Source organism: Juglans regia, chromosome 14 (genome assembly GCF_001411555.2).
Source record: "Juglans regia cultivar Chandler chromosome 14, Walnut 2.0, whole genome shotgun sequence".
Lineage (NCBI taxonomy): Eukaryota > Viridiplantae > Streptophyta > Magnoliopsida > Fagales > Juglandaceae > Juglans > Juglans regia.
The window spans coordinates 21,607,963-21,620,068 of NC_049914.1; the positions used below are offsets into that span (position 1 = coordinate 21,607,963).

The 12,106-nt window shown below is 35.6% G+C and overlaps 1 protein-coding gene across 4 annotated transcripts; it reads left to right on the top strand.

Moving 5' to 3' along the window:
• Positions 1–3,290: 3,290 nt before the first annotated feature.
• Positions 3,291–11,662, top strand: LOC108985859 (transcription factor TGA9-like). 4 transcript variants are annotated; one of them, XM_018958309.2, is made up of 13 exons: positions 3,291–3,538; positions 3,630–3,788; positions 3,964–4,055; positions 4,415–4,497; positions 4,791–5,042; positions 5,942–5,995; positions 6,078–6,137; positions 6,280–6,357; positions 6,465–6,513; positions 7,471–7,742; positions 8,040–8,264; positions 10,575–10,717; positions 11,370–11,662. In XM_018958309.2, exons 2-13 carry the CDS (start codon positions 3,673–3,675, stop codon positions 11,467–11,469), a joined length of 1,524 nt encoding a protein of 507 aa, XP_018813854.1. In that variant the 5' UTR covers positions 3,291–3,538; positions 3,630–3,672; the 3' UTR covers positions 11,470–11,662. The 4 variants fall into 4 exon arrangements, with proteins under 4 accessions (XP_018813854.1, XP_035541151.1, XP_035541152.1 ...); XM_035685258.1 differs by lacking the exon at positions 3,291–3,538 and having other exon boundaries at positions 3,571–3,788; XM_035685259.1 differs by lacking the exon at positions 3,291–3,538 and having other exon boundaries at positions 3,571–3,788; positions 4,415–4,494.
• The last annotated feature ends 444 nt before the right edge of the window (positions 11,663–12,106 follow it).

Below are 12,106 nucleotides of genomic sequence, written 5' to 3' on the forward strand. Positions count from 1 at the left end.
GGACTATATCATGGCAAGCATACGAAAGATATGTTAACTCTACTTAATATAATCCCACATATGACGTCAACTGTTAATGATATTTTTCGCACCTCACCTGCCTCATCGTCCAACTTGAAACAAGGAAGTTTGGTGGCTCGGAGTGCCATAAAACACCTCCGATGCCTAAGTTTTTCTGAGAGAAAGAGAGAGAGAGTTTGTAATCACATGAGTTCGAATTGTACCTATATCAAGGCAAGTATACTTCCCTTTTTTAGTGGGATCATTGTTCTTTCTGTGCTTGGGGTGTCCACCCCCGCTCTGGGCTGCATGTCATCTTATTTAATGCGACAGTTTCTATTAGGGACAAGGTCTCGACTCGTACCGAGTCTCTATGTCTGGGGGCAGTATCATATCACATTTAATGCGGTAGCCCCTGTCAGAGATGAGATCTTGACACATATCGGGTCATTTAATGCAGTGGTGCCCGTGAGGATGTTGACCCATCTTTCCTGTATTGGTCTGGGCCTTCTGCTCGCCATTCGCTGAACCTTTAACATTTGGGCTTTTAGCCTTGGTAAATCCAACCGGGCCCAACTTGGCGAGGGACGAATATGTCCTTCTACAACTCATGCACATAACTCAAATTTTTGGATGGCCAGGATTTGTGGATTTCTCTCCCTTTAACAAAGCTGGAGCAAAATCATTCTACAAAGTGCAATCACAACGTTAAAGAAAAGGGAAAAAATAGTAGGGTTTTCCAAATTCTAATGAACAAGGTCAAATGCTTGAACTTTCATTTTGTAATTGGTATTTTTGTACAAGACCCTCTAGTTAAGAGGTATCAAATAGTACATTCAAACCCACTAAGAAACTATACTTGTTTAATACACCAACAACAGCAAGCGTATGACCCATTGTCATGCTATGTAAAGAAGGATATTCGTTTCTAACTTTATAATATCCAATTTAGTCCCTGACTCCCTACGAGAAAATATAGTGGGAATGCCTGCATTCAACAAACAGCAAAAGGAGAGAACTCTAAAAGAGCATTTAGAACAAGTTCATGTTGATAATTCAATGAGATTTCGATGAACAATTAAATGAAACTAAGCACTAATTCAACAAGAGGTAGGATTGAACTTCTGGCAACATCAAGTTAAAATACTCAATCCTGCAAATTTTACTCTTATTCTGTTCTGTAAGTTTTGCTGATTCCCCCCCATCTTGACAAATTGTATTGCTATCATGTATGCTGGCCCCTCTCCTCCGCCGACAAAATCCTGACTCCGCCACTGCTTTCACAGCATTAGGATCTATTTGCATCGCCCTGTGACTGATTTGGTCGGTGTTCTGAATTAGCCACATGACCATTCAACCAGCCTAATCAAACATATGAATAATTCTTAGATGACTAAATTGCATGGAATTGACTCTGGACTCATTACTTGTTGAAAATTTTGGAATTCATGATTTTGATGCAGATTTAACAGTTGGGCTACTTGTCTCGTATTTTGTACAAAAACCTATGTTGGATTTTTTTTTCTTCAATCTGAGTAATCATGATTTTTTTTAAAAATAAAAAATAAAAATCATGATTTTATACTGCCATCTGGGGTCCATTGCTAATCATTGGGCACCCAGATCTTTCTTATTGGTGAATGGTCAACACGATGATCCATCTTAAATCCTTGCTTCTCTTCCTTTCATTCCAGCTAAATTTGTAATTTCCATACACCTTTTGAGGAGTAGAGATGCTGATACTTCCACAAAATTAGACACCCAAAAGTGGTATAGCAGGAAAACAATTGATATTATAAACTTAATTTCCTTGCTTAGAGGATAATCAATGATTTAATGCAGTTAATCAAAACCTTTAAAGAGAATAATCAATGCTTGGATTTGATCCAGACCAATTACCTTTCCACATATGGTAGGAAAGGAACTCGTAAAGAGTACTCATGTTTGATGAAGCGCAAGATCCATGGATACTGTAATCTAAGCCTTTACATATCTTTACATTAGAACAACATGCTTGCTGTAAGGTTTATTGGGAACAAAAGTTGCAGTACTTGAAAAAACAAAGATTTTTATCTAACTCGTGTATATTTCTCTATTTGCATCAAAACCCTTTTTTAGGCCAATCATTGGCATCATAAAAAGCCCACAAAGGTAGTAGATGAACACAACATGAACTATTTCCATCCAATCTCTCTAGGGCTCTCTCTCTCTGTGTATATATATATATGTGTATATATATATATATATATATATATATATATATGTAGTCCTCCTCAATAATGCTGGTCATGTATAACTAAAATATATAACTAGTCTGAAAATAAAATAATTAATCTCTCCATCTCTTTCTATACCCTCTATAGTTTAAACAGCAAATTAGTTAGACTTTTTGATAAACAAGGATCCAATTTGAAAGATTAGTCATCAGGTTTCTGGCAAAGGAAACACTGTTTAGAGCATGGAAAGCAATCAAAACCAGGGCTCTGATGATGCAGGAATCACAAGCATTTAACAAGAAACAAGATGACAACAGTACTCAGTCTGCCATGAACCTGCTTCAACTCAGGACTGTAGAGGGACAACAGAAATTTCTATTAATGGAAAGGAATCTTAATGTAGCATGGAGGTATTAGGTGATGACAGGGAATGGATGTTGACCCATCAACAAAGGGGATAATACCAATCAAATACATGTCAATAGCAAGGATTATATAATACAAGTGGGTTATTATTCTAATGTTATGGTTGAAATGGTACGAGCAGAACCTTCAAATAATAATTAAATAGCTCTCCCTCTCTCTACTTGTCAAAAGTAAACTCAAATCACTCTTTCGGGGGGAGTAAACGGGATTAAGAGAACATCATTTTTAGAGCTTTTCGTTTGATCTTCTTTTACCATCGTTTGTGAAAGATAACCTTGTCTTATCTCCTATTCATTGTTGAATTCTTATTGTTCTTTATCCATATATGTATTTTTCTGCTGCAAGATTACTTGCAGCTCCGCAGAGACCTATAAAGGAACCAATCACAGAACACAGGCGGTTAGGAGAGAGAGAGTGGAGTAGGACTTGGTGATTCTAGTGGGTTCTTGCCATAGACCCCACCCTTATATCTGTTTGTTTTGTTTATTTTTCACTTTCTGTTGTTTTTGAAGCCCCCACACAGGCAAGAGGGGCCTGAGTCAGGGCTGCAAGGACAAGAGTTTCTGTACCGTGGGATGAGTTCCAAAGTCTGATAAATATTTACAATTTACATGAGAGGGTGATAAAGCAGCCTAAACAGACTAATCACTCAGGTTTTCTTCTTAGAGAAGGAGAAAAGAAACAGACAGCAACACCCCGAATGAAAGATCAAAAGGTGCAAAAGAAGAGATAATATATCTGAGAAAAAGACTCGACCACCGGCCTCTTGAGGCTACTTAAAAATACTTTGACAAGATATCTTCGATCCTTCGCTCTCTCTCTCTCTCTCTCTCTCTCTCAGCGCTTGCTTTTGGTGCGAATAAGAATTCCTCTTGCAACTTCCAACACAAACTGAGGTAAACCAGAGGTGAATTCTTGGAAATAGTTCTCCAAGTCCTCTGCTTTTGTTCTTATGGCTTTTGGTTTCTGCAACGTTTTACCTTTCAGTTCCTTCTTGGATGAAAATGAGAATGGTCTGAGGTGGTCTTGCATGGCGAGCCATAGAGTTGGCCCAGTTGGGGAGACTGGTTTATCCGACTCAGGACCTTCGAATCCGCATGTCCCTTATTCAGTTTTTCATGGAAGTAATGTTCCTACAAGTTTCATGTATGTGAGACAACATCTTTCATTGTTCAGCCAAAATTTCTCTAGTAATGCAAAATCTTATATTATCTACCAAAACTAGTTTCCTTCATTTTTCTTAAAAAAAACTTGGAATTGGGTTTGTTGCTTATCTGCTCATACCTGACGTGGGTCATTTAATTCTCTTTTTCTTGTTTAGCAATCAAGAAGGATCTGCTTTCGATTTTCGAGAGCTAGAAGAAGCAATTGTGCTACAAGGAGTTAAGATAAGAAATGATGAAGCTAAAGCACGTATGCTCCTTTCTCTAAGCTATCATTTCTCCTTTTTTCTGACGTATGATTGGAATAACCAACTCCTAAAAGCATAGAGAGAGAGAGAGAGAGAGAGAGAGAGAGAGAGGTTTGAATATGTCTGCAGAAGGCACAGGAGGGGGGGTTACCATTTCCAATACTGTGATGATTCAGAGACGAGGGACTCGAGTGGCGTGAGGCTACAAACTTAGAAACCTGACCTCCCCAGCATGATTTTTACTGACTCCATAACTGCTGAAAAGGGGGATTAGGTTCCTCCACCTTTCGAAAATTTGAAAGTCTTAAAGAGTATTTATTTTGGTGATCCTCTGAAGATTTGGCTTTTGTGATTCTTGCAGCTTTATTCACAGGCAGGCCTGCAGCTACTCTGGAAATGTTCCCTTCATGGCCAATGAGATTCCAGACCACTCCAAGAGTAGTAGTAGCATCTAACTTTTCTCCATCCTTGACCAATCTATTGTCATATGGGGTTCTAGATTAGCATGCTTAAAAGTTCAACCACAGTACAGCATCCCAACCATTTCGCTTTCACGAGACAAATTTTCAAAAATCTCGTTTGAAAAAGTTAGGACTTCTTTAAGTTCATTTAAATTGTTTGGGATGATTGGCTATTCCAATTCACAAACCGAGTCTATTGTGGGGACTATGATTATTTTTGGAATGATTCCTTGCATACCCCCCGTTTGAAGGATTTTTTGGTTTGTTTTACATCAGGGAAGTTCAAAATCAGGGGGCGAGAGCACTGACTCAGGATCAGCAGTGAACACTTTCTCAAGCAAAGCTGAGGTCCAGTTGGAATCAGAATCCCCTATTAGTAACAAGGCATCTTCCTCAGATCATCAGGCTTTTGATCATCAGAAGCATCTGCAGCTTCAACAACAACAAATACAGCAAGAGATGGCAAATGATAGATCAAGAGCAGGACCATCACAGAATCAATCAGATGTCAAAGCACCCCAAGAAAAGGTTTTTAAACTACTACTTTCAACTGTTAGTCTTCCAGTTAGTTCTCTCTCTTCCCATATCCCCAAAACTCTGGAAAAAGTCGGTATCTTTATTGTTATTTTTACTGTTTTGATCTCTCCCTCTCTTGGCATATCTTCGTATACAACAGCACAGATCCCAACAACTCTGAACAAATCAAAGTGCAGAGTTTCCCTGATTTCTGAACGATTTTCTGATGAATCATGTCTGACCTGGAAGAGAGAGAGAGAGTACTGTGCACAGAAAAAGCAAAGCGAGAATCTTCACAGTAGTTTCTACAGTTTTCTCATTAGAATAGTGACCCACTGTTGCTCAGTCCCTATAAATCAAACGACACTTCATGTTTAAAGCCTTGAATCAGTTTTGGAATTAGGAACCGAATCACAAAACTCACCAAACTCAAGTGCAAACCTTCTTATTTGTAGCCTTACATAAGTTTTGGGATTAGAACAAACCACAAGATCAAAACATCAAACACAAATGGCAGATAAGGATGTCTTTTGCTACCCTTATTATGTCGATGATCACTTGCCTCATCAAGAGCAGTGCTCCAATCTGTATCAGAATGCAGAAATGCTTCCAAGATATTCTGTGAGCTCTCTAATAATCACCCACGAAATTATCTTCTAATTATTTCGTTTTTTTCTTCCCATTCACCAAAGTCTAGTTGCTGAATAAACTTCATATAAAAGAAAGAAAAATCAAATAAAAATATTTTCTTCTTTTTCGTCCCCAGCAATTAAGATTAGCTAAAGAATCTGAAAATGTTTTAGTTCAGTTAGTATTTCTATATGTTTTATTATTACGGGCTATTCCCATATTGCATAGATTTTCTCATCATTTGATATTTTTCATATAATCTTTTCCTTAATTATTTGCAGAGGAAGGGATCAGGTGGTTCAAGTTCAACGTCAGAGAAACAACTGGACGCTAAGGTCCTGTAATACACTTGTATTTTTCTTTCTTTACAAAAATTTCATACTTAATTAGTGTTGAGATTTTGAGCATTTCTTTCAGACATTGAGACGTTTAGCTCAAAACAGAGAGGCTGCAAGGAAAAGCCGCCTCAGGAAAAAGGTATGTTTGTCAAAAACTTTGCTGGGAATTCTTCAACTTTGAGGTTGAAACGTTATAAGAATGATGACAAAACATGAAAACCCTCTAAATTCTTAGAATCCTTCCTACACATGCATCTCTCTCTCTCTCTCTATCAAAACAGGCTTATGTGCAACAGCTAGAGTCAAGTAGAATGAAGCTTACTCATATTGAACAAGACCTGCAAAGAGCACGCGCACAGGTTTTAATATTAGAGCATTTGTGAAATTTATATAAATTATTATTATTTCAATTTATTGACAAGATTAATTAAGATAATTATTTTTGGGTTGTCTAAATAATAAATAGGGGCTATTCTTGGGTGGTTGTGGTGGTGCTGGTGGAAATCTCAGCTCTGGTGAGTTTTCTTAAAGATACATGGTTATACATAGTTCATGAAGCTGGTAATTAATTTGCTTTAAAATAAAAGATTTCTGGAAATTAAATCAATTAAAAGCATTAATGCCCTTTTGTCATGTATTTTGTAAGAAAGAAAGCCATGTGGTGGCCAGTGATTAGGTAAAAGGGGGATTGCGTGTAAAATAATGCCAACATAAAGTAGAACTTGACCATACCAGCGTCCAGATCAACTGGAAAATGCTCTTTTTTCTTTGTTTTTGTTTTTTTTTTTCACAAAAACTAGGCACAGACACCACCATTTACTATATTATATGAGAAGTGTTACAATTAAAATATTATATAAAAATAAATTTATAAATTGATTTTCATATGATTTAATATTAGATTTGTTTTATAATAAATATAATAATTTTACAATCTAATAAATTATATCAGTTTATAAAATTATTTTTATTTAATTTTTTTGTGACTAGAATATTTTTTTATATTATTTTTTTTTTTTACCGACATTTGAAATATGAAACTATTCAACGAATTTGATTATATATTTCGCCGACTTTTCCAAATTCGACTAAAAAAAACCCTTTTCCTGTCTCTTTCTCTTTATTTTTTTCAAATTTCAAACAATATTTTTAAATCTCGTGAGGTTGTTTGGCTTTTCTCAAACATATATATATATAAAAGACATCATTATATTTTGTTCAACTTTCTGTGAATTATTGATCCAATAAGGTGACAACTTTTCCACTTATAGCAACATAAAAAGCGCTTTAATAATATATAAATTAATGCAAATTATTCTTGACATTCATATCATTGCTATCTAATTTGTGGTTCTATTAATTAACATATATCACATGATTGAAGATAATCCTTATATATAAATATATATAGTTGTGATTGTGATTATAATATATTAATATATAAAAATATTGCTGTATCGATTTTGTTGTAGGAGCTGCAATATTTGACATGGAATACGCAAGATGGCTGGAAGATGACCACAGACTCATGGCGGAGCTCCGGACAGGATTGCACGCACATTTATCGGATGGCGATCTTAGATTGATCGTGGAAGGATATATTTCTCATTATGATGAGATTTTCCGGCTGAAGGGAGTGGCCGCCAAATCTGATGTATTTCACGTCATTACTGGCCTGTGGATGACTCCGGCCGAGCGTTGTTTCCTCTGGATAGGTGGTTTCAGGCCCTCTGATCTCATCAAGGTATAGACGTACATATATATATATTTTTTTTTAAACATATTTCATCACATCACATCTTATCCTTATAATTTTTCTAAATTTTCGTAATATACAATTTTATTTGTGCCATTTTGGCCGTAAAATGCTGAAAAACTTCAAAATGTAAATGTACAGTTACCATTGATTGGACTGCAGCAGCTCCACTATTCCTGAAAAGGAAAAACTTTATCTGCTACCAAAAAAGTTACATTATCCTAATTGTTTTTTTGTTTTTGGCTTTTTGGGGTACGTACGTACGTGTTGTGTTGGAATAATCAGATGTTAATAGGTCAATTAGAGCCATTAACAGAACAGCAATTGGTGGGAATTTACCGATTGCAACAGTCGACACAACAGGCTGAGGAGGCTCTATCTCAGGGTCAGGAGCAGCTCCAACAGTCTCTGATCGAAACCATTGCTGCTGCAGGGCCTGTCATTGATGGCATGCAGCAGATGGTTGTTGCCTTGGGCAAGCTTTCCAACCTTGAAGGCTTCGTTCGCCAGGTACGCACGTAGTAATTAAACTAAGGCCGAAATGTATGTTCTTTTCGCCTCTATTTCTACAAGTAATTGGCTGACAGGTTGGACCTGTTTGCTATATATACGCACTAGCATATATATATATATAGCAACACAGTTAATTTAACGATGAAGATCGACTTAGCTAGGGACATTTGCATGAGTCATGCACATATACGTGCACCTCATCTATATGAAAGTACTCTTTCGCTATATAATTTTTTTTTTTTTGTTTTTTGCTGATTAATTAACACAATGTTTTTTGCTATATATTTAAACGTTAAAATGATATATAAGACTTAATTTGCTATGAAATTTGGTGGTGGATATACGTATGCTTAATTATTTGTTTAGGAAAAGAAGTGTGTATATATATATATATATATATATATATATATATTCTTGTTTCTCATTATGAATTAAAGAAAATTTGGGAGGCCATCGAAGAGGAAACCGATCGAGTAATAGAAAGGCAGCTAGGACCATCTAACTAGAGACCCATTCATGCATATATATTACGTGTCAAGGAGAAAGAGCAGTTTTTCTCCGTATTCTGGCCAAGTCGAGTTTAGTGAACTCTGAAAATGATATTTCATCATGTATGTGTATATATAATATATAGATCTGATGGCGCCGGCTAGGGTTGAAAAATAAGCCCGGTTTTGGGTAATTCGTGATCGATCGATATATATGGACTCGGAAAACCAAGAAAAATTAAAGGCTGCAAGTATTCAAATTCTAGATGCTGGCCTTATCATGTACCATTAATCTACTTTGCATGCCAACACTACTATCATGTGTATTAATAGATGACCATTAATTTCACCGGCCGCCATAGAAGCATTGATCTGATCAACTCGCAACTGGTTTCCCATACATAGTCAATCTTCCACCCCCACCTCAACCCTAGCTAGCTAGCTATATACCTGCAGGCCCTCTTGATTAATTGCCTCGTTTGTGTCCCCTAATTACACTAGAAAGAAAAAAAGAAAAAAGTGTTAGATCTCACCTAACATCTCATGCCCAGTACTTGACCTAGCAAGCTAGGTTTAGGGTTTTTTGGCTTAAACCATTTATATAATATTCCTGTTTGTGTGCATATATGCATGCATGTGTGGCTCCGCAATGAGTTGTTCAAGATGATCGATGAGGCCGCGTCGGTAGGTTAACTAATTAAGGTAGATAAAATGTTTCCTTCGTAGACTGATCCTATAGACCGACCATTCAAGTTCATTGTATATCCTCGTTTGTCTCCTTGTTTTGTTCCGCAATTCAAACTTTGCAATTTACTCCCGATGACCTTAACCTTAAGGTTAAGAATCCGATCCTTTGAACTTCATGCAGCATGACATCAACTTGATTTAACCTTTGCATCGAGTATATTTGACCTTTCAGCTGAAAAATAAAGAATTAAAACAACAAAGGTGAAAACACGCCTCTCAATATTAAAGTTTTCGATGCTGATCCAGCCGTCCAATATTATCATGAACCTTATTATATATATGGTCTTCATGATCATGAATATCCCGGTTGACTACTTATATTAATTATAATGCGCCTTAATTTGGTCAACTTGGAGACATGATCACGTACGTTGTATATCATAGAAATTTGTTTTCATTATTCAGGATTGATCATCAATCATTGATCATCTCCACTACATGTCTGCCATGTGTACGGTGGTTTGTCTATTTCTATGGGGGAATATATATTGCTTTGCTGCTAAGAAGTCCATTCAAGCTGGTGTTGACTGCTAGGATTTTGATGTGGAATTTTCATCTAATAAGGTTTCTATCGGAAGTTGGTCTGAAAGTGATGCATGCTGGCCTGTTGAAATAAAAAAATCCTAGCCAGACCTAGCTGCTATCATCAACAAAAATTTATAAATAATTTGGGAGTATTATTTACCAATTAATTAATTAATTAACTGAAAATCTTTATAAAAATGTTCTATTTTTTTAATATTCTAGATTGGAATGGTACTCCAAATATGTAGATAAGATCCATTCATCATGAGTTTCAACCTATCTATCTCAATGGATATATATGTTTAGTTTATGTCCATCCATGCATCATGTGCCCTTGCAGTTCTATACTAGCTAGGGTTCCCACATCTCAAGTACTCTAAATGGTGGTTGTGGTTTGAAATAAATAAATATATATATAATATGTTTTTGTCTATATATTAATTATAGGTCAGCTTCTTGTATTTGGTAATTAATTTGATTACATTTATTCATATATTTCCTAATTATTAATATTGGTAATTCATATATAATTAATTTCAAAACTCAGGCCGATAACTTGAGACAGCAAACCCTTCATCAACTTCGTCACGTATTGACTATCCGACAGGCAGCAAGATGTTTTCTTGTAATTGGAGAATACTACGGCCGACTTCGAGCCCTCAGCTCCCTTTGGGCGTCTCGACCACGAGAGTAAGATTATATTTATATATAGCTCTTAAATATTCCTCTTTGAAATGGTAGACAGTTTCAATCTCATCCCACGTATATTTCAAAGAATTGTATATAAATTTGTCTTGTACGTGTGCATGTTTTTCAAGATATATAATAACTCATCATTTTTCATTTCGATTTTTTAATGTGCTATGTGTATGATCACTTCACATGATCGAATCGAAAGCGAAAGGTGGCATGCAGTACTGCAGGCTGCATTTGGGATACCATTTCAGCCTAACTTTTTAAAATTAGTTCTGCATGTGCAAAACTAGCGTAAGCATGCATGTAAATTACTTCGCAAACTCATTTTGAAAATAGTGGACAAATCTGAGATCCACGTAAAAAAGCTAATGGTGGATTGAAGTACAAGTGATATTTTTTCAAAATTGTAAGTGTAATTAGCATTAGTATGCAAAATGGTAGATACTTGGTCAGCAGTTTACTTCGTTTGCAATTCAAGTGTTTTTTTTTTTTTTTTTTTTTTAAAAAAAAAGTTCTTACATTCTATTGGCTTTTTTTTTTAAAAAAAAAAAAGTAAAATACAAGGTGGAAAGCAGTACCTGCATGGTAGCTTTTACGTAAAAAAGTAACCAGCTATTATAATTATAATAAATATGTCTGCATGCAGGAGCTTGATGAGTGAAGATCATAATTCTTGCCAAACAACAGCCACCGATCATTTGCAAATTGTTCATCAATCTGCACACAACCATTTCTCAACCTTTTGAAGGAGATGATCATGATGATTCCACTAGCCACAGTAGTAGTGATGCTGCCCGGCCCAAGGAAATCGATCCTTATCTTGATCTAATTGCTTTCATGGCGCTAGCTAGCTTTTGGCCGCCAGATATATATCTTCAAAGATATATATACTTTAGAGGAGATAGGACACTTCTTCTTTTAGCTTCTTTTTATCCTCGATCTGCCTTTTAATTAATAGTATCTTTATATATATATATATATATATATATATATATATATATATTATTAATTACTACGTACGTTATGATCTTGTACATGTAATTAATTTCATCTAGCTACTTGCTTAAAGCATGAGAAAAAAAGATCCAAAGTTTTAGTATACATGATATATAGCTGTAAATTCATGATGAGCATGTTGTTCTTAATTCCTTCCAGTACTACTGGATCCTTCCTTTCTCCTTTTAATTTTTCTATCTCTAATCTCTCTCAAATTAATTACCAGCTTACCTTCTTCGATCTAACTGGCTATTGAATGATAAATTGGGCTAGAAATTGAAAAGGCAAAGATCGATATATATATAGAAATTAGAGCTGCAATATTTATATGAAGTAGTGGTTGTGAGGGAGAGTATTCTATTAATAGAACAAAAATTTAAAAGATTT